This window comes from Phyllostomus hastatus, unplaced genomic scaffold, assembly GCF_019186645.2.
Source record: "Phyllostomus hastatus isolate PE091 unplaced genomic scaffold, TTU_PhHast_1.1 phas_contig_36, whole genome shotgun sequence".
Classification (NCBI taxonomy): Eukaryota; Metazoa; Chordata; class Mammalia; order Chiroptera; family Phyllostomidae; genus Phyllostomus; species Phyllostomus hastatus.
Genome location: NW_025333862.1, coordinates 4,086,568 through 4,108,940, shown reverse-complemented (window position 1 = coordinate 4,108,940; position 22,373 = coordinate 4,086,568). Strand labels below are relative to the sequence as shown.

The 22,373-nt window shown below is 54.8% G+C and overlaps 1 protein-coding gene across 4 annotated transcripts; it reads left to right on the top strand.

Moving 5' to 3' along the window:
- Positions 1 to 742: 742 nt before the first annotated feature.
- ETNK2 (ethanolamine kinase 2) lies at positions 743 to 19,647 on the top strand. 4 transcript variants are annotated; one of them, XM_045841560.1, is made up of 9 exons: positions 754 to 1,194; positions 2,757 to 3,016; positions 5,929 to 6,051; positions 9,986 to 10,102; positions 10,448 to 10,590; positions 11,185 to 11,268; positions 14,715 to 14,860; positions 16,563 to 16,636; positions 18,673 to 18,881. In XM_045841560.1, exons 1-9 carry the CDS (start codon positions 937 to 939, stop codon positions 18,743 to 18,745), a joined length of 1,278 nt encoding a protein of 425 aa, XP_045697516.1. In that variant the 5' UTR covers positions 754 to 936; the 3' UTR covers positions 18,746 to 18,881. The 4 variants fall into 4 exon arrangements, with proteins under 4 accessions (XP_045697515.1, XP_045697516.1, XP_045697517.1 ...); XM_045841559.1 differs by lacking the exon at positions 14,715 to 14,860 and having other exon boundaries at positions 743 to 1,194; positions 18,673 to 19,647; XM_045841562.1 differs by lacking the exon at positions 9,986 to 10,102 and having other exon boundaries at positions 766 to 1,194.
- Positions 19,648 to 22,373: the final 2,726 nt, after the last annotated feature.

The following is a 22,373-nucleotide window of genomic DNA, read 5'->3' as shown; positions in this document are numbered from 1 at the left end:
TCTTGTGACTGAGGGATTCCTCAACAGGACAAAGGGACAACTTGGGAAAATAGTAAGGACTTTTCTGGGTGGGGCAGTGAAAGCTCTCCCAGGCTAGTAACTAATGAGATACTCATTAGTACACCCTCCTCTAACATGCATCACCCAATGTTCCTTTTCCATAGCGAGTGTGTGTGTGTGGCGGGGGGGGGGGGGGCGGTATTTCCCTGGGGGCCTCCGTACAAGGAACCGCCACTGAGATGTGGTAGGGGCCTCAGAGCCTTTTCCAGGAGCTCAGGGACTGGACGCAGAGAGGTGGGCACATGTGGGCTACCCAAGCGGACCTCTTCTTGGTTGCAGCCTGATCCCCCTACAGCAGAATGGAGTGGGGGCGCAGGAAGAGCCCTCCCCCGGCCCTGCCCCAGAGAGAAAGGCTCTAGCCAAGGGGAGGGAGGAAGCCAGGTATGAGGGTGAGAGGAAGGTGGTGCCCTCACGTGGGGGCTATCGGGGGGCCTGGGCCTCCCTCGCGCCCCGCCCCCTAGTCACGGCCCAGGCCCCCGCCCCACCCCGCCCCGCCCCCACCCTCGCGTCACAGCCCCGGCCCCGGCCCCGCCCCCGCGCCGCGGCCCTCTTGGGGGCGTCAACCCGTCTCGAGCCCCAGGTAGCGGCGGCCGCACGGCTTCCCGCCCGCCTGGGCCGTGCGGGGGCGGAAAGGGGGCGTTCCCACGGCCCAAACCCGGCGGCCCGTGCCCGTGATGTCACAATCGCAGCCAGCCCCGGCGTTCCCGGGTCGGCTTGGGGCTGCAGGCTGCAAGACGGCGAACGCGGTGGGCAGAGGCTCCGGAGTCATGGCCTGACCCCGCCCCTCCCCCACCACGCCGCCCCCTACCCCGAGCCGGGGCCCCCCCCACCGGGGCTAGCGTAAGCGCGGCGGCTCCGAGGGGGCGGCCGCTGGGAATGGCTGCGCCCCCTTCGGCTCCCTTGTCGCGCTCGCCCTGTTACCTGAGGAGGCCCGCGCCCGGCCCGCAGTGCTCATGGGGCATGGAGGAGAGAGCGGCGGCAGGCACGCGCTGCCGGGAGTCGCCGGGCCCCCTGCGGGCCGCCGCCGTCCCGTACTTTGGAATCTCTGTGCACCAGGACGATATTCTGCCTGGAGCCCTGCGCCTCATTCAGGAGCTGCGACCGCATTGGAAGCCCGAGCAAGTTCGGACCAAGGTACCCAAGCGGGAATGCGGAACGTCGAACCGCGCATCCTTACGGGCATGGGTCCCAGGGGGCGCGGCTGCTACGCAGGAGGGTTGAGATGGTGGTTTGTACGTGGTTTCCTTTCCCATTCATCTCCCGCACCCTACACACGCACCGCTCCACACGGGCTCACGGGCAGGCACCCCCGAGGTCCACCTGCCCGCCGTCCGCGTGCTGCTCGTGTGGGCCCCACCCCCTGTCGCGTCGCGCAGCTGACCCTGGCTGCCCACCGGCTGCCCATGGGCGCGTACCCAGCCAGCTCTGAAACCTGCGACAGCAGGAACTTTTCAGGAAGAGCCCCACGCCCCATGCCCCACGCTAGTCACACACAGGGTTTTGCCCTTTCTGCACCCTGTGGTGGTAGCAAAACCTGCAGGCTCTGAGCGGCCCCTGCCTGTCCCGGAATTCGGGCCAGCCCCAGCGCTGTGTGGGAGTCCTCCCCGTCGCCCGGGCTCTGGCTCTGCACCATCACCCCCCGCCCCCACAGGGCGCCTCCCCACCCCCACATGGGCACATTAGCCTGCACACACAGATGGGCAGAGCCTCAGGCTGTCTCCCTAGCTGACCTGCACCCTCAGTAAAGAGTCTTCACCTGCCCACCCTCCCATCCCTTTTGGAAGCTGCTGGTGGAGGAACAGCCCGAGGCAGAGAGCACCTGCAGCTTGCACTGGAGTGGTAGGGCCTCCGTGCTGATGATGAACCTTCTGGGAGGTTCAGGACCAAGTGTGGGGAGAGGGATGGGTGGGTAGCATTTTCAAAATAAAAGGCATATGTTGGAGTAAAAGTGTCAAGGGATCAAGAAGGCCTGAGGTTAATTCCAATACTGGCTTACCATGCCCTATGTCAGTTTCTCCCTCTTAGGGCTTCAGTTTCCCCACGTAGAATTAGTTCAGATGTCCTCTAAGGCCCCTTTTAGCTCTGACATACTGTGCCTTATAAATTTCACGGTTCATTCCTCTGTCACCCCCTGGGGAACCCTCGTCTCCCAGCCGGGGTCTGTTATCTCTTCTGGTATGGAACTCAGAGGCCCTAAGGAGCTCTGACCACCAGAGACCTGGGGTGGGTGCAACCCTCAATACCCTGCATGGGTGGGAGGGACAGCAAAGAACCCTCTGCCTACAGGTGGTGAGAGGCAGTTGGGTGGGGATGTACTCATCCTGGGTGATCCTAGTCCTCCTCTGCCACATTCTGGTCCATGGAGGTTTCTTACAGAGCCGGGGTGGAGGCGGAGGGAGAGGAAGACGGCCACTAACCAAGTGACAGTCAGACTCCTCCGCCACCAATCCCCATCCACTGGAGGCACACTCAGGAGAAGTGAGGGTGCCTGGGCTGAACCCAAGCTGCCACTGTCTTTGAACTCTCTAGTCTATCCTGAGTGTTGGGGACGGTGTTGAGCTCTTTATTAAGCAAGAGGGTAAAGGACAAGATTCTGTGTAGTTGTGTTCCAAGACCTGTGCTGAAGCTGGGCAGCCATGGGATGAGAGCAGAGGCCCTACCTCACGCACCCTTGCGTTGCCCTCTCCCCATGCTAGCGCTTCACTGATGGCATCACCAACAAGCTGGTGGCTTGCTATGTGGAGGAGGACATGCGGGACTGTGTGCTGGTTCGGGTGTATGGAGAGCGGACGGAGTTGCTGGTGGACCGGGAGAACGAGGTCAGAAACTTCCAGCTACTGCGAGCACACGGCTGTGCCCCCAAACTCTACTGTACCTTCCAGAATGGGCTGTGCTATGAGTACATGCCGGGCGTGGCCCTGGGGCCTGAGCACATCCGTGAGCCCCGGCTTTTCAGGTGAGGAGGGTGCCCAGGGGTACTGCTCATCTCTATGATTTCTCAGGCCTTGGGCTTTGAAATCCTTGGCTGCCTTCCATGGTGTAGAGTGGAGTCCATGAGTGAGTCAATAGATCTGTGAACTCCCTGAAATCGCATGAAAAATGTGTGTGTGTTTATGTGCATTGCTATGTGAAGAGCTACCATGGCTTTTTATGGATTTCCAATGGGGATCTGCTAAAAGAGGCAAAGAGTTCTTTGAGGGAGGCAAAGGAGAACTTTGGTTAACAGAGACCAAAGGATCTAGCTCCCTAAATGCAGTAGGGATCCCTTTCCTGGTCCATGCCTCAGCCCTCTGCTTACCCTAGTCTGACTTGGAAACACCTCTGAGCCTTGGAAACGAAATATGAGCCAAATCCCCAGAGCAGGCAGGGCTTCCTGCTCCTCCCCTTCTGCCAAGAGCCCAGACATGCTAGGAGAATGGCCCTATAGGGTCAAGCATGGTTTTAGCAGCCCAAAGAGGTGGCATCCCTCCCCCAGTGTGAACTCCTTCCAGGTTCCCTGATAAGGTGGGAGTCCAGGTTTGAGGAGCTGCTGAGGCTGCCATAGGCTCACAGAACCCATGGTCCCCAGGGAGCCACTCCTGTTAATTGCCTAGATTAATGTGTGGGACCTTCAAGCCTTTTGGATACTATGGCTGTGGGGCCTGGAAGGAGGAGGACGGAAGAAGAGCCCACGGTGCACTCTTTCCTCTGATCATGCTGAGCAGGGAGGTCAGGTGGGATCCACCTTTATCCTTCCAGTGCTGTGGCCACGTGCAGGGTCCTCAGACTAGAACGAGTCCTCATGGCTGACATTTACCCCTGACACTGGGGACAGTGGCACAGGGGTCTGCCCAGGACCTTTGGGCTCTGTCCTGCCCCAACCACAGGGAAGGAGCCATCGAAACTCCGAGGGGCCACAACAAAACCCACCTGAGAGTAGACCAACAGTCTTCGTTCCCTCACCTGCCGCAGTTAACCCCAAGTTAGTGCACCTCGCCCTGTTTGCAGGGAGCCTGTGTCAGGTGCTCTGGGGACTTAGGAGGAGGGGATCTGAGAGCCTCACCCCCCAGTGCTCCTGCCCACTGCTCCTAGGGCTGGTGAGGCCCCAAACATTCCACTGAGTTGTATATTGTAGCTGTGTGTTTGTGTCTGGGGGTGGGGGATATACAAATTCATGCAAGGGGCTTCTCAGCCTGGAGAGGTGAGGCCAGAGGAGCCGGGGCTGAGGAGCCCTGGCCAGGCTTTCCTACCAACTCCTCCCAGCTGTTGCGCAAATAAGCTCAAATATTGGTGAATCCTCACTACTCCCAGTCTCTACCACCCCTGTGGATCTGGTCCTGTTACTCACCCTCTCATGAAAACAGTTGCCATTGTCAGAAAGCTGGAAGATGGATTTAGGTTCAATAATAAAAACTTTACATTTGGGGAAAAGCCAGAAATTGGGCAAAGTGTAGGAGGTAGCCCTTCCTTGATACTTTTCCTAGGAGGGACTATTATCTTTCTGGGGTAAAGGTGGTTCTCTGAGGAAAGGTGGTCGTGGACTTTGGAAGCTACTTCCCCATGTTGCCCTGAACCCCACCTCCCAACCTTTGCTGTTCAGGCTTTGCGGCATAAAAATGCTGAGTGTTGAGGTTAACTTTCATTGCTATTCCAGACAACGACCTTATTGATATTCAAGGAAACACTCTGTGCTCTATTCAGAATCTTCCTTCGGGAAGGGAAGGCCTGGGTCTCAGGTCGGTCTCCCACCTTGCCCAGACCCTGGTGGGCTCCCTCCTACTCCAGAGCCTCTGGCCTCTGAACGAACAGACTTCATCTCCCAGCCACTCGGTTGCTGCCACACCCCTTGCCCCCTACATGGGTCTGGGGGAGGAGCCCCCAGAGTGCCCTGTTATCCGGTTGGGTGATAGCTTGCCTCTTCCCAGTACCTGGCAAGGGAGGGGGTGTCCCTGGAACAGCTTGGCAACAAGGTTTCAAACAGCCAATGCCTTTATTGTCTTTCTCAGTGATTATTATTCGAACAGGCAGAGGTGAAGGAAGCTTGAATGTTGGAGGCTTGGCAGCCAGTGGGGCTCCAGAGGGAGAGCTGATAGAGGCCTGGGGGAGCCCAGCCGGGACCCAGGGCCTCAGAGGATGGGGTCCTTATCAAGGCCCTCCCTTTCTGACCAGTCAGTCCTCCATCCACCCCCACCCCCTCCCCTCCCAGCAGTCTTCCCCTGAGCTGGGTTCTCCTCTCCCCACTGTCTCTCCCACTCTCCTGGGACCTTGGATAATGTCCACAGGAGAACTTGAAAATAGAACACTGGTTTGTTTTGCGTCCTTGGCACCCAGCCGCCAGCATCATCAACTCCCTGCCCCAGAGGAAGGGGCTGCCCTGGGCCTGCCTTCCTCCCTCCCCACCTTGGCCAGGCCTTATCAAAGAGGCGGGCATTTCTTCCTGCCTGGCATTGCCACCCCCAATCCCCTGGTGCCCTGCATTCACCTCCCCCTGAGGGCATGGGTCAGAGTCCAGGGTGGGAGGAGAGGCGCCACCCCCATCCTCTGGTGACCCGACTGTCCTCAGGGATTGCTGTGGGTACATGACCTTGGCATGGGGCAGGGTCATTGGCCTGTGGGCAACAGCCCACTGCTCTGCCCTTCTGCAACCTGAAACAGCCCAGCTCTGGCTCTGGAAAGGGAGCTGCTAGGCTAAAGGCCATATCTCATCTTCATGCCTTCAGCTGAGGTGGAGAGCTCCTAAAAGATTTGTAATGATAATCCCACACTTTGACCCCTGGCCAGCCCCTCACGGACAGTGTGTGTAGGGCCGCTTTCTGGTCGGGAGGGGCTGAGCAGGCAGGGCCTGCCCCACCCCCACTGATACTCTGCTCTTCCTGTTTTGTGCTGCAGGCTAATCGCCTTGGAAATGGCAAAGATTCACACCATCCACACCAATGGCAGCCTGCCCAAGCCCATCCTCTGGCACAAGATGCACAATTATTTCACCCTCGTGAAGAACGAGATCAACCCCAGGTACAAAGATCTGGGAGGGCTCAAGGCTGCCACTGTCTCGACCACCTTAATGTGATCCTACTCCTCATTCTTTTGCTCCACCCCACCGCACAGGAGGCTCAGGGATTCCAGTCCTGATTGTGGAGCCTCTCTCTTCAAGAAGAGTTGGGCCAGTGGAGAAAATCTGAGGATCTTAGACCCATAGTTTTGGACTCACATGGGTATTTCTCCTTGAGTCTTCACGTTATGGCAGGGCCTAGGGTCAGGAACAGCATCTCCCCATTTTACTTAGAGGATACTGAAGCTCAGAGATTTAAGGCTTTCCCAGTGTGGGGGGCTAGTCAGAGGCGGGGCTTCTGTTCCCAGCCCAGGGCCCTGTCTACCTGAGTTGCCGTTGGAGCCGTGAGAAGGGAGGGTCCTGCTCTCTGAGAATGGGGTGAGGCTGAGTCACAGTCATTCAGAAGAGGTCAGCTCATCCACTGACAAGCCCTTGGGACATCAAGACTCCTGCTAACGGCCTGGATGCCGCTCATCCCCACATGCCCCTGGGGACCCTGCTTTCCACCGTGTTCAGGCTGACAGCTTGCTGTTTCCTCTCCCGACATCACCTTTCCCCAGATAAGACAGGCTCCCCAGAACCTCCCCTACACGCTCTGGCCTGCCACCCAAGAGCCCTTCTAGCCTTCAGAAACCTGACTCGCCAGCATACTCTCGAGTGCTGAGACAGCAGTAGGGGCAAGGGAGAAAGAGCAGTGTCACCTTGTCCCCTCCACAAAGGCTTGAACACCCATGTTCCTAGGAGTGGGTTACACAGGTTTAGGGCAGGATATCTCCTTACCTCCTCAGAGATGACAAGACAGTAAGGAGCTCTCTCCCACACCCGATGGCTCTGTCTGGGCCCTCCCACTTAAGGGTTACCAAGCGTTGCTTTGGAGCTATTGGACCAGCATGGCCCATGTGCAGACCTTCTGTGTCAGGTGTTCTCTCTGGGACAAGAACTGCCTTGTGCCTTAGGACCAGAACAGCACAGAGAGCAGAGTCCTCTGGTACCTGAACCAACAGGACCCTCCCTTCCCCCAGCCCACCACTTCCATTTGACAGATTAAGAAACTGAGATCCATCATAGGGATAGGACTTGCCCCAAGGTCATTGCTATCAGTGGCAGCTGAAGGACTAGAGTCTAGGTGTGATGCTCAGGTGTAACCCCTGCGACTACAGCTTTCTTCGATTCTACAGGCACTGTGTAGCCTTTGGGAGTGGGGGAGGTGGCCGTGTTGGGAGGGGAGTGGTCTCTGGAGAAGACTGACCAATTCCCTTTGTTTTTGTCATACCTTTGACCTTGGACGAATCAAATTGCTTGACTTTTGGGGGCCTCTTTAGGGGATGATGGCTGCCCTGAACTGCCTCCCCTACCCCAGAGCAAGCTGTGGAGAGCAGTCACTGGGACGATACGAAGCACCTGAGTTCCATAGTAACCCTGCCTAGTAACCCTGATGATGTCCATCCTCCATTTCACAAACACTAATTGGGATTTAAAACAGTAAAGAGCACAAAGGTGACGTTGGCCCTGCCCACAAGTTACTTAGAAACTGTATGAGGAAAGAGGACCTGCCCATGCAGAGCTGTAGAAGAAGGCAGGTGTGGAGCGCGTGCCAGGGGTCGGGGACCCAGGGAGCATCTTCCTGGCGGAGATGGGGAGGGAGGCACTGGGGCTGGGGGAGGCGGCGTGAGCAGGGCCCTCTCCTGATGACCCGTAGATGAGTTGGCTGGAGCAGCTCTTCAGGAGGGCTTGGGAGGGGTCTAGGGAGGTAGAGCTGCAGAGGTCTTGTGAACTGGAGCTCAGTTGTGAGGGGTCTTTGATGTCAGGTTAAGGAACGAAGGTTCAGTTTCACAGCAGTGGAAGGTAATTGTGAAGGCATCTGAGCCTCGGACTCAGGGCAGCGCAGTAACCTGACCGGCACTGTGGTGGAGTGAGGGGAAGTGGGGGTTGGAGGTGGGGAGACCAGCTGGAGGAGTGTTGAAATTGAATGGGCAACATCTAGCACTGGGGTTCCCCACATTTGAGCATGAGATTCCCCTGGGTGCTTGCTGAGTGCAGGATTCTGGTGTGACACTGGAAAGTGGAGGGAGGTCTCACGCTGGACCCCACGCATCTGCATTTCACAGACTCCCCTGGTGATTCTGAGGCAGGGGATCAAGGAACCATTTTGGGGGGATACTGCCCTAGGCAGCTTCACAGGGGCTGCCTCAGAGACCTTGTGGGAATGGATGTGGTAGCCTAGGCGTTTGGGTAAGTATGGTGGCGTCCAGGAGGATGTGGGGTTGATGACGGCTTCAGGGCCCTCGAGAGGAGACTCAGATAGGGCCAGGCCACAGAAGCCTGAACGCTTAGAAGAGTCCACCTTTCCCCGCTCTGACCCCCAGAGCTGAGCGGCACTTGCCAGGCAGCAGTCCCTGCCTCAGGCCCCTTCACCCGCTCCTACTGCTCCTACTGCCTCGGAGACACAGAGGAGCAGCTCCGCCTGCCGTGTGAAAGCTTCCGAGATGACTGCCCCACCCACCCACAGCCTTGGAAGAGTGTGGTGGTGTCAGGGCTGAGGGGAGCCCCGCTGGCCATGTTCCAGGCGCTGGGGGAGGGATGGGGAAGCTCAGGATTGTTCCCACAGTAACCATCTGCGTGGCCTTGGGGTGGGTAGTGTGGGGGTCAGACAGAGGTCAGGGCCTGGGCAGCGGGCGTCCTGGATGTCAAAGCCATGTGTTTTTTTTCCCCAGGCTGAGACCTGGGCAAACCAAACGAAGCCTCCTAATTCTTATCTTTGGATGGTCTCAGTCCAAGAAAAAAAAAGAATTTTAAAAGAAGAGGTTGCTTCTTAAGGAGAACCAAGAGGAAAATACATTTTATGCAGTCCTGTCGACACAGATAAACTCCAGTGAGGATGGCGTAGGGGCAGGAGGCGGCAGGCCTCCCCCAGATCGGCCCCTGACAGACGCCTGGACTCGGAGTGGCCTGTGCAAAGCCTTCAGGGGGGCACCCGGGCCCTCGTGGTTAGGAGGGCTGTCTTGATTTCAGATCCTTGGATGGGCCGAGGCCACTTTCCTTAGGAAATAGAGGGTCCAGCTGTGCAAGAGACATCTGGAGGCTACAAGGAAGACTCTGCCCTTCTTGAGCCTCAGTTTCCCCAGGGGGTTGGACTAGAGACCTAAGATCTCTTGGCTTTGACCTTCTGAAGCCTGTGAGGAAGCTTCCCACTCGTTCTTTTCCGGGGGGCACATGGGGACACTTTAATCACGGAATACTCAGCTGCATGTTCTGGTTTCTGGGCTGGGGAGAGGGCAGCGGGGCTGTCCTGTGGGAGTGTCGGGAGGACCTGTCTCATTCTCATCCCCCTGCGCGGACTCTCGCTGCCCTGGACAAGGGAGCGAACAGGAGACACAGGAGTGGAGATAAACCCCAGGCCGTCCCCTCCTCCCATCGGTGGTTCTGGGTTTTAAGGGCTCTGCTGCTTTTTGGCTTTTCAGTGTGCACAGACTGGCGCCTCCTGGGGACCACAGTTCAGAGCCTCTGCATGCAGTGTCTCTTCCTCAGCTTCCCTGTGGCCTCTGATGGAGCCATTTGTTCATCCAGCAGCACGAATTTCCTTCAGCAGCAGCGCCTCTGTGTGCTGTGGGATGGGGTGGGGCCGAGTGGCCTCCGTGCATCTTTGTTCCTGCCCTCCAGTGGGCTACAGCCAGTCTGGCGGGGGTCTGGGACAAGGAAACACACTCCTAGTTCAAGGTGGAAGGGACAACATACTAGGGAGCCACACAGCAAGTGCTTTTCCATTGAACGGCCCTAATGTCCCCTTGGCCTTGTAGGAGTGAGCCCAAAAAACAACTTCTTTGCTTCTGTATGTGGGCCCGAGTGGTCTGTCTGTGAGATACGAAGTTAAACTCTGTGATCTCTCTGTGACGCCAGCTGCGAGAGCATAAGGGAGACAGACCAGGACGTAGCCTCTGCCTCCTCAAGAGAGCGCCAGCGCTCCAGCCCCTCCCAGGGCTGCCCCGCTGCCCTTGTCCTCTTCGCCAGAGATAAGTGAGTTTGGACACTCATCCTCACCTTCTAGCCCTCTTCTGTGCCTCCCCCCTTACCTTCCTGTCCCCTTCACCACGTAGCAGGGGCACTGTTTAGTCAGGGATTTGGGTGCTTTTCAAAATCCTTTTAAGCCAGTGTTTTAATCATCTTAGAGTAAACACAGCACATTGGAAGGATGGGAGACCTTAGTGCCATTTTGCAGATGACGAAAGATTGGCCATTTGTCAAGGTCCCTCTGCAGTAAGAGGTAGTGAGGAGGCCAGAGCTCAGGGCTTTTGAGGCCAAGCACCTTCCTGTCTACTGTCAACCCTCCCTCCACTGGCCATCTCTCTCGCCACCGTGCAGCCTCTCCACAGATGTCCCTAAGATAGAGGTGTTGGAGCACGAGCTGGCCTGGCTGAAGGAGCACCTGTCCCAGTTGGACTCCCCCGTGGTGTTCTGTCACAATGACCTGCTCTGCAAGAACATCATCTACGACAGCACCAAAGGTAAGGCTTCTCTGGCCCTGGCTGCCCGGCAGGGTTCTGTTCCTGAGGCTGGTACTTGGACAAGCAAGAGGAGACCGTTCAGCTTAGGTCTCAAGTTAATCTGTAGGAGAGAAATGGAAAAGGAAACATTCCCACTTAGAAAAGTCCGTGTCAAGAAAGAACTCAGAGTCATGGTTTGTGGAGGTTTTCAACATTAGGGCATCCCAGCTACTCCCCCTGACGATGTTCTGGGCTTCCAAGTCCTTCTCTGCCGCTCTGAGCCTTCCTAGAGGGAAACCTGTGGCCCAGAGGAGACCTTCACGCAGGGAACCTTTTGCTTTATTTCTGGCCCTCAGCCATGCTGAGGGCAAACATCTTTAGATGAGGAGAGCCCAAGGATCTAGCTGTATGAGAGGGACAGCTGGAGCTGGGCAGATGGACAAAGGGACAGACAGATGGAAGAAGCTCAGATTATTGCTGAGGAGGTCGGGTAAGGCCAGGGGGCTGCGGGGGCCAGCCAGTGGCAGTGAGTCAAGTGCAGAGGCCTGTGGCAGTTTGACCAGGCTGTCCAGGTCTGCTGGAACCAATCCTCTTTGCTGCCTCTCCACCTCACAGGTCACGTACGGTTCATCGACTATGAATATGCTGGCTACAACTACCAAGCTTTTGACATTGGCAATCATTTCAATGAGTTTGCAGGTGAGTGGGCATTACTATTTGTCCTGTGCTCAAGATACGCTCCTTATGATGGATGGTCAGATCAAGGAGAGTATGAGAGGAGGTTCTGTACTTGGGGGATGGAGGCTAGGCAGCTCCTGTCCTCTGCAGTGGCCCAGCCTGAGGGGGGAAGACAGTCTGCCTTGAGAGAGCTTCCGGTCTCCTTGGGAAGGCAGAACCCACCTACACATAGCACACTCCTGCTGGCTAGTATGGCAGTTTGGTACAAATTAGGAGAACGTGCCCACTATAGGATCCCCGAGGATACTTAGTTTGGCATGTGAGTTAGAAAAAGACCCCTTCCTCTGGGTACATGCAGTGCACACCAGGTGGGCCAGCACAGGGCAACCTCAGCCTCCACTTACCCCCTGGTCCATACTTCTTTGTGCCCAGCACAGCCTGCACAATTATAAATAAGGGCCCAGCATGCAGGTAAGAAGCGGACTCCACAACTTTGTATTTAAAAAATTTTTTAAATTATATTTTATTGATCATGTTATCACAGTTGTCCTGATTTTTCCCCCTTTGGCCCCTACCACCCAATGCTCCCTGCTCCCTCAGGCAATCCCCACACCATTGTTCACGTCCATGGGCCACGTGTGTAGTTCTATAGGCTACTCCATTTCCTATACTGTACTTTACACCCCCACAGCTGTTCTCTAACTACCTGTTTGTGCTTCTCAACCCCCTCACTTCACCCATTTCTTCCGAGAGCTCCCATTTGGCAACTCTCAAAATGCCCTGTGTGTCCATGACTCAGTCTCTATTCTTGTTTGCTTATTTTGTTTTTTTAGGTTAAATTATTGATTTGTATTTTTTGCGATCTTATTCATAGTTTTGATCTTTTTCTTAAATAAGTCCCTTTAACATCTCATATAATAATGGTTTGGTGATGATGAACTACTTTAGTTTTTTCTTATCTGGGAAGTCTTTATCTGCCCTTCAATTATAAATGATACTCTTACTGGGTAGAGTGAGCGATCTTGGCTGTAGGTCCCTGCTTTTCATGACTTTGAATATTTCTTGCCAATTCCTTCTAGCCTGCAAAGTTTCTTTTGAGAAATCAGTTGACAGTCTTATAGGAACCCCTCTGTAGCTAACGAACTACTTTTCTCTTGCTGCTTTTAAGATTTTCTCTTATTTTTAACCTTTGGCATTTTAATTCTAATGTGTCTCAGAGTGGGCCTTTTGCATCCATCTTGTTTGGGACTCTTTGTGCTTCCTAGACTTGCATGTCTATTTCCTTCACCAAATTACGGAAGTTTTCTTTCATTATTTTTTCAAATAGATTTCCATTTTCTTGCTCTTTCTCTTCTCCTGGCACCCCTGTGATGCGAATGTTGAGCCTCTTGAAGTTGTCCCAAAGGCTGTTTATACTATCATTTTTTTTTATTCTTTTTTATTCTTTTTGTTCTGATTGGTTGGTTTTTGCTTCCTTATGTTTCATATCATTGATTTGATTCTCAGCTTCATCCATTCTACTGTTGTTTCCTTGTAAATTGTTATTTCAAATAGTGTATCCTTCATTTCTGACTGGGCCGTTTTTATGCTGCTGAGGTCCTCACTAAGTTCCTTAAGCATCCTTATAACCAGTGTCTTAAACTCTGCATCTATACATTACTTATTTCCATTTTGTTTAGCTCTTTTTCAGGAGTTTTGATCTGTTCTTTCATTTGGGCCATGTTTCTTTGTCTCCTCATTTTGGCAGCCTCCCTGTGTTTGTTTCTATGTAGTAGGTAAAGCTGCTTTGACTCTGTGGTCTAATGTAGCAGGTGTCCTGGAGAGTCCTATAGCACAGCCTCAACTATCACCCAGGCTGGGTGCTCGAGGTGCATCCTTCATGTGGGCTGAGTTCACCCTCTTCTTCTGGTTGAGCCTTGGTTGCTATTTGCAGATCAGTGAGAGGGATTTACCCAGGCCAGTTAGGGGCAAGGACTGGCTGTGACCACTGACCACCAACCTCCACCCTCTTGAGAATCAGCTGTGCAGGGGCAGGGTGGTGGTGCTCCGACATGGTCTGTAGCTGTCCACTGGATGCACTGGCCTTGGTGTTTCCCAGGTGGTACTGGCCAAGGTCAGCCCCCATCTGTGTATACCTGAGGGTATGGCTCCCTGGGGTGGCCACCAGCTACATTTAGGACTACATTTAGCTACATTGAGGGACAATGGGGCCTCCACTGGGCAGAGCAGCTGAACTGTGCGGGTGGCATAGAGATGAGGTTGGCACCAGCAGGGCACTGGGCCTGTGCATGCTCAGCAGCCAGACTCACTGACCTTTCCAGAAGGGATAATTCTTAAGTATTTTAAGTCTTCCTCACCCACCGTACAGAGTGAAGTCCAGCTGGAATTTCTCCAGAGGGGCAGATGGCATCCTGCTTTTAAGTTGAGAATGAAGGAGAACTGAGCATGGAAGAAGGACAAGGGAGGAGATTGGGAGCTAGGGAGAGGGACCTCCAGGGTTCTTGGAGCAAGGAGACCTGGTACTGGGAGCTGGGAGATGAGTTCCAACCCTGACCCCACCCCTAACTGGCTGTGTGACCTTGAGCCAGTTTCTTCTCTCTTGGCCTTAGTTTATACATCTGCCCAAGGAGATTCTTCCCAGCCATACCCCTGGGGCCCTAGGAGACTGAATGTGTTTCTCTACAAACATAAGGAAAGTTTGGTAAGGACAGAAAGAAAAGGAGAGAGAAAAAGAGACTGCGGAGGGTGGTCCACCTCTAGTTTTGTCTTAAATAAACTGCTCTTTTCTGCACCAGCTCTAAAGCCACTGCCTCTGCCACTTGTGCCCAGGATGGGGCTGGTGTGTGTTGGGCTGGCAGCTTGAGGACTCACTCAAAGAAGGGTGGGACTAGAGGGGCCCAGGCTGTCCAGACCAGGGTTTCCAAACCTGTCTGTATTTCCCAGTCATCGGGAAATTGGACTGGGGCAGCAGCGTTGGAATACATGTTACCAAGCTCTCCCGGTGATTTTTAAGTAGCCAGCTCAGCACTGGCCCAAGAAGCTGTGTTTGAGAGACACGCGGCCTCCTCATGTTGCCCGTGAAGAGATCTGGGCTGGTGAGAGGAAAGGGCTTGTCCCAGGTCAGTGTTGGACCTAAGACAACCAGGCCCCGATTCAGTGCTGTGCCCAAATGTCTCCTATGTGATGTAGTTTTATATAGGGCATAGGGGAGACAGGTACTTAGGGGGACCCCATCACTGCCAGGACTGTCCCTGACCCTCGACCAGTCTGCCTTTCTCGGTGTCTTCAGTTGGGGTGGGGCTCGACCTTTTACACATTGTTGGTCATGGAGACAAGCTGCATTCCTAGGCACAGCCCACAGGGCAGAGCAGGTAGAGGTTTTCGGTGAAGCAGGGGATACCTGAGCTGGAGGCGGCCCCTGGGCGGGCCATCTCTCAGCAACTTCTGTGCTGCTGCCTCCCCATCAGGTGTGAATGAAGTCGATTACTGCCGGTACCCAGCTCGGGAGACCCAGCTGCAGTGGCTGCGCTACTACCTGCAGGCACAAAAGGGGATGGCCGTGACCTCTAGGGAGGTGGAGAGGCTCTATGTGCAAGTCAACAAGTTTGCCCTGGTGAGTGCTGTGACTGGTAGGGGACAGGGGAAGGAAGAGCCAGGAGGTGGGGTGCAGCCCCACCCCCACCCCCAGCTCCTGCCCTCCCAGAGACTTGTGGTGGAGGAGGAAGCAGAGCCCAGGGTCAGGTGCAAGTTCCTGGGAAATCCTGCCATGTGCTCCTGAACCCCAGTCTAGAGATGAGATCTGGGAAGAACCACGTTGGGCATCCCCAGTTGGTTCCCCCCCATACTAAGTTGGGCACCCCCATACTAAGGCGCCCTATTTCCTGCTTCCCCCACCCCAGCAGGCCTAGGAAAGGGAGAACCTAGAAAAGTTCGAGGAAATCAAACTTTTTCCTTCCAGGAAAGATCTCAGCTACCTGTTGTAGCAGCAGTTCTCTCATTTGGACAAGTAGGTCTTTCTAATGTCTAACCTTAGCCTTTCATGCTACAGTTAACCACATCCCGTCTTTTCTCTCTCTCTCTCTTCTTTTTCTTGTTTTTAAGCCTTTGGAGGAGATAGAGAATGTCAGCTTAATCCTCCTTGTTAGCTTCCTCTGCTGACTCAGACTCCTTGTAAGCCTTTCCCACCAGGCTCTTCCTGCTCCGGTTGCTGTGCTGTCAGTTCTTTTCTTTTAAGATTTTATTTAATTATTTTTCGAGGGGGAGGGAGAAAGCGAGGGAGAGAAACATTGATGTACAAGAGATATATCCATCAGTTGCCTCTCTCATGCCCTTCAACTGGGGACCCAGCCCAAAACCCAGGCACGTGCCCTGACTGGGAGCCGCACTAGCGACCTTTCAGTTCAGGGGTCAGCACTCAGTCCACTGAGCCACATCAGCCAGGGCCGTCCTGTCAGTTCTTTAGTTTGAGTGCCACTTGTCCAAGGTACACCGGTTCATGCCAGGCCTCCACTGGTGTATGCCCAGGGGTTGCTCCCTAGTCTTATTAATGTCAGCCATGCATACGCAAGAGATCAGTCAGCTGCCCCGAATTTCACACGCCATCATGGAGCTGGGATTTTGGATTACCTGTTCTATTCTCCTCATTGGCACAAAGCTGATTCTCCTTCAGTTTCTTCTTCTTAACTGTTCCACCCAGTGCCTTTCTCTTGCTAAATTTTTTAGTAACCATCATTCATACTTGCTCCTTGATCTGTGCCTCCTTTAAGTCCTGAAAAGGCAGGAAGTGCAGGGAGGTACTGTAGAGTCCACCTCAGGGTAAGCAGGACTTGGAGTGGGGTGGGGGACACCAGCCAGGGGAAGTGCTGGAGTCACTGCTGCTTGTTCGGGGGCAGCGAGAAGCCTGGCTCTCAGGCTTCTGGAACCTGGGGTGACCTGGGTGTCTCTGGCCAGTGGGTCTGGGCTCTGACGTGGAGGCTCATCTCCCCTGGGTATGTTGGCCTTGAAGACTTGAGGAGATGCCCTGGTGTAAGAGAAGCCAGAGGTGAAATTCTTTCTGGCCTGGGGCACAAGCCGAAAGTCCTAGCAGCCCCAGCCTGCTGACCCCTCCCGGAGTGGGTAGAACCAACTCTGCTGGCTTTTTCCTAGAGGGAGTGGTGTCCCCAGATGCTGTCCAGTGACTTGAACTGAATTTCCCCAACCCGTGCTGGGGAGACCTAGTTCTGTGTTTCCCAGCCTGACTGTGTCCCTGTAGCTACATGGGGTCCGTGGCAGCCTTGGGAGGATCACCACGCTGACCCTCTTTGCTCTGTTTCCAGGCGTCTCACTTCTTCTGGGCACTCTGGGCCCTCATCCAGAACCAGTTCTCCACCATCAACTTCGATTTCCTCAGGTGAGCACACGGAACAGCTGGGAGCAGAGTGGGGCGGGGGGAGAAAAGGAACAGCTGAGGGTGTAGGGGCAAAGGACAGCCCAAATAGAGTGTCCAGAGTCCATTCCTCTGCTCACTCATCCCTTGCCCGCAGCCAGTGGGGTCACTGCTCCAGGGGAGGCTCAGAAAGCCAGGGCAGCGCTCTGAAGGAGCCTGACGTTCTTACGCCTGCCCTGCCTGCCCTGTGGCAGACTGTGTGTTCCCTGTCTTCTCCTGAGACTCCAGAGCCCTTATCCACAGGGTTCGGTGGTGAACGGGAGTGTCACAAATCAGTCTGGAAGATCACAGACCCGGCCCTCATCTCATAGCTGAGAAGTCAGCGTCCCAGAGAGTGGGAGAGACTTGCTGAGGTCACTCGGTGGTCTGGTGTTACTGAGAGGACTGTCAGACCCAACTCCTCCTTCCGGGGCCACACGGTACGGGCTGTGCTGACACTGTACTTGAGTACTGACTCCTTGGCGGGAAAGGGGGCCGCCCATCGTGTGAGGTACATTGCAAGGAGGGACCCAAAAGATGTATTTATTAAAAATTGTATATTTATTCTTACACGTTTAAACTTCAGTCACTCTCAAAGTCCTATATTGCAAATGCATTGCATCCATCTGATGCAGTGCACCTATCGGGAAGTGCAGAGACTTTCTTCCTGCTGCTCAAAACAGTGTTTGAATTCCTCGATTTTGATGCCTTTTAGTGCTTCTGCTGTTTTTGTTTCACCTCTTCCATGTCAGCAAAACTTTTCCCCTTGAGGACTTTTTTCATCCAGGGAAACAAACAAAAAAGTCGCTGGAGGCAAGATCGGGTGAATAGGGACGGTGGAGCATGGGAGTCGTGCCATTTCTGGTCAAAACCTGCTGAACACTCAGCGTGGTGTGGGCAGGTGCACTCATACATCGCCCATCGTGCAATGGGCACACGCACTGAGAGCCTTCAAAAACCATTCACTGAAGCCGGACATAGTCCTCACAACACCACCAGCTGGTGCGCCGATACAGATGGGTTCCCATGACACTCAACTCATGGGGGAAGCCTGTATTAAAAGGGGCCCGCCCTCCAGAAGATAATTCCAGTTTTGGGGGGACTCCCTGCCTCGTATGTCTTTAAAGATCAGGAATTATTTTGTTCTTCATTCTGGTCCAGTCTCCTCCCCATCCACTCTCAGCCAAAAAGGAATGATCACCTGGCTTCAAAGTGTTCTCAGCCATTAGAGAAATGCAGGTCAAAAGCACACCGAGTTACCACCTCACACCCATTAGGACGGCTACTATCTAATAAAGTAACGAGTGTTGGCAAGGATGTGGAAACAAACCCTTGTGCGTTGTTGGTGAAACAATGCTGTGCTTCTTCAAAAACATTAAAAAGAGAATTACTGTATGATCCAGCCATATCACTGCTGGGTGTATATCTAAAAGAATTGAGATCAGGGTCTCAAAGAAATACCTGTGCACCTGTGTTCACGGCAGCATTACTCACAACAGCCGAGAGGTGGAAGTGACCCAAGGGATGAATGGTAAACTCATGCGATAGAAGATCATTCATTCTTAAAAAGGAAGGAAATCACGTCATGCTACAGTGTGGATGAACCTCAGGACATTGTGTTAAGTGAAATAAGCCAGCTATAAAAAGACAAAATTGCAATTCCACTTACGTGAGGAAACTAAGTCAAATTTATGGAAACAGAAAGTAGAGTGTGGGGGAGCATGGGAGGGGGAGTGGGGAAATGAAAGAGACCTAGGTATCTGTTGCCCAGTAGTGTGAATGCACTCAGCAATACTGAACTGTGAACATTTAAAAATGACCTTGTCTGGGGAAGGGTGGTCTAGTTAGCTCTAAGAAGAATAATAAAATTATAGTTGAATTAAAAAAAAAAACTTGCCCTGGGCTGGTGTTGACTTGCACCAGACCTAGATGGGCCGAGCTGGTGAGAAGCTTTGCTCCTGCTGGGAGTCCCCCAGCACTGCTTTCTTCTCGCCCCAGCTCTCTTTCCCGTCTCCCGGCAGGTACGCAGTGATCCGATTCAACCAGTACTTCACGGTGAAGCCTCAAGTGTCTGCCTTGGAGATGCCAAAGTGACCAGCTGCCCCTCCCTCCCCCTGCCATCTCTGCCTGGAAGGCTGGTTCTCTGGGGCTTGGTTCTGCTCTGGGGTCCGTACCCTTGGACAAGGTGGGAGAGGGGACAGGTGGGTATCCTGGGAGAAGACTCCACCAGCCCCCACTGGGTGCTGCTGTGACCACGTTCTCTCGTTTGGAAGGACTGACGGACCTCGCTCCGAGGCCCCTTTGCCTGGCCTGACTTGGGGGGAAGTGCCTGCAGCCAGCTGGAGCTCCCACCACAACCACCCCGGGAAGCCCAGGGTTCCCAGCCCCAGGCCAGTCTGGGACCCCAGCTGCCTGGAGGTGTCTTTGACCTTCCTGGCTTGGGGAGGGGGAAAGGTGGGAGGGCTCCTTTCTACCTCCAGTGCCCTGAGCCTCCAGCCCGTCTCCCCACAGGCCCCACAGGGGAGGTGTTGAGCCCAAACCGGCACCATGCCAACTCTGACGGATGTAAACACCTTGGGGTGGGGGGCTTGACAGTTCCCTAGCAGCTGCCTCATCTGAGGTCCTTGTTTCCAAGCCCGATCGGTCAAATAGCCCCTTCCCAAACCTCAGTCCAAGGACTGCGGCTTCGTGCTCTGCCTTGGGCAGAGGGGACAGCAGCCAGCAGCCTTGTTCCTCCCCTGGCCTTGCAGGCCCTCACTTCCAAGGATCTGTCTCCCCATGTCCACCCACCTGGGCTAGACTAGCGGGATTCCAGGGCTCGCCTGGCACTCGAGAGTTGCAAAGGTGCTGACTGAGGTCATCGTCCCTGACTCTCAATGGCCTCCACCTCCTCTCTGCCCTTACAGCCCCTGGGGCCCTCAGCTTGGGCCTATGAAGTGATTCATTTGTAAATTATCTTGATTTTCTGCATTAAAAGGACCATTTTGGGACCCAGACCACTCTGTCTCAGTGCAGCTGATGAGGCTCTGACCTGGAGGGTGTGACCAGCCCAACTGTGGTGGGGGCAGAGGGGTTCCAGCCCCATGGGCTGCGCACTTGCCCCCATGCACTCAATGCACCTGGCTGACTGGGCCCTGGCTCCTGGCATAGGGACGACCTGGGCAGGGCTTGTGGTTTCTGCCTTTATCCTGCACAAGTCAGCTGGCAAAACTGGAAGGATGCTGCTTGGTGGGAACTGAGCTGTGGACTCCAAGAACTTGGCCTTGCCAGGATGATGAGCCAGTGAGACCCTGAAGGGAAATACAGAGATTTCTTCCTTGGTCCTCTCTGGCTCCTAGTATTTGGGGGTTGGAGCGGGTGCTCCTTTGCCTGGAACCAGTCTGTCACTTTCTCAGAAGGCCAGAGGGAGGGGAGGGCAGGTGCTCCTAGGGGAGCAGGGGTACCCTGCCCCACAGTGCTGGTCGCTAGGGCTGCCCTACCATGACTGGGCAGCACTGCCCTAGGGCCCCCAGAAGGTGCCCAGCTGCCTGTTGGGTGGATTCTGCAAAAGTACCTAGCTGCCATGGCAATGGCTGGAACTGAGCTGGCACTTGCAGCTGCCTTCGAGGTCACGGTGACCCTGTGTGGCCGGACCTTAGTGGGCAGGACTGAACCTAGGGGCACCTGTGGAGAACATGGGGAAAGGTGTGTCTGGCACAGAGATGGTGCCCGGGCTGGGCAGGTCAGGCCCCCAAGGGCTCTCCTTGGGGTCAGGTGATCCTGGTGCAGCCTTCCTGTGGACTAAGTAGCAGTGCCCACGCTCCTTGTTCCTCTCAGGTCCACCTCTGGAGCCAAAGGCAGCTCATCTTCTGGGTCCTTGATGGCATAATGTCACAGTGGTAAACAGTAGAGTCATAGGGCACCCCCAGGTGTTGTCCTGGACCCAAGGCCCCTGGCCACCACCTGCATGAGGGAGTTAACCTGCACGCACCATCCTGCTACCTTCTTTGAAAAAGCATCCTCTTCCTCAGTTCTCCAGGGGAGAGGGCAACTGGGGGCAGGACCCTCCCCCACAAAGCCCTGGAGTCCCACCATCACTCCAGACCCTGGGCACCCAGGCCTTTTTTCTGACCTGATGAAGTGCTGCCGGCACAGCACTGCCTGGGCAAGGGGTCCTCTCTGCTGGGCTCTGGCCCTTGGCATCGCAGGAGAGGCACCGAGAGGGCATAGAGAGAGTTCATGATCCAGCCTTCCCGGCAATTACCAGTTCCTGGTCTTGCAATGCCCCCGCCCCCATCCTGCCTCCCCAGTGGGGCTCCAGGGCACCAACTGCAGGTTCCCATAAAAGGTTTTTGCCATCCTAAAAGCATGCAGGTTGCATGGCTCTGTCTCAGCACCTAGAATTAAGACAGGATAGTGAAAAGCTAGGAAAATTCCTTGGCGAGTAGAATAGGGAAACTGAGACAGCTGGACACCATGGCCAAGCAATTTATAGCCAGGTGCAGGTGGTCACCAGGGCAGAAGACCTGGCAGGGGGCAAAACTGGGACAAATGAGGACCTCACCCCCAGGGTAACCTTTCCTCCCTGGAGATAACATCTAGGCCTCAGTTGTATTTGGCTCCAGGCCCTGAAACAGCAAAACCAGGTGATCAAATCCAAAACCTACTGCAATACCTAAAGTCGCTAGCCTAGCACTGACCAATCCGGAGACCATGACCCTAAAAGGGCGCATCTGGAGAAGAGAGGAATACTCTGCTGAAACCCTCCCCTGAGATGTCCCCCAAGATTCCCACCTGCAAGAGAGAAAAGCCTGAAGACAAAAGACCCAGCAAGGGCTCCTTCTGGGAAGCAACCCAAGTCATTCCTTTCCCTTCCTCCACTTCTTTCTTCACAGGCACCTGTCCCCTAAAATCTTAGGGCAATGGGTGGCTGGTGCTTGGCCCAGGCTGGTCCCCTGACCCTCTCCCCAAGGCCCCCTTTTCTCTGACTTCCCAGGGAGCTAAGGCAGCCCTGCCCAGGCTCTCCTGTTGCTTTGCTAAGCCTTCCCTTGCTTCACTGCTCGCCTGGACTCGTGTGAAATCTCCCCTACACGAAGTCAGGAACCCACACAGTACACCTGGCCCTAGGCAGACCCGCTCAGGACTAGGCCCCTATCTGGTAACAGGATTCCTGGAGTGGGAAGTGGGCAGTGCTGGCCTCAGGCTCCCAAGGCCACAGAAGACCTGGGAACAGGGAAGTGAGAGGAACTCGGGACTGGCAGGGGATGAGGGTGAGCCTACCTGGGAGAGTCCTGACTGGGCTCCTGCATTTGGTTTGGAGCTCGGCTGTTAGTGGACACAAGGTGGGGGTAGGTGGACAGGAAATAAGCAACTCCTCCATGTGACCACCAGAGGGCAGGTGCTGCAGGCAGCCCTGCTGCTTTTCCCAAGGACTGCCTGCATCTTCTCAAGTGGCCAGGGAAGCTGGGCTCTGCTGTGGAGACATGGGGTAGGGAGGGCCAAGGAGAGAAGGCCCAAAGCTCTGGGAGGCTGGGCTGGGGAAAACCTGCAACGGTGAGCAGCCAAGATGGTCCCTAGTTCAAAGGGCTGGGACTCTAATTGTTGGGGAGTCTTCAGTTCCAAGTTCACTGCCCTGGAATCAACCACACCTAACTTCTCTCACCACTCCAGCTTCGTATCCTCTTTTCCAGTAACACCCCCTCCCCCATCTGGACTCTGCTGGAATACCTCCTGTGTTGGAAAG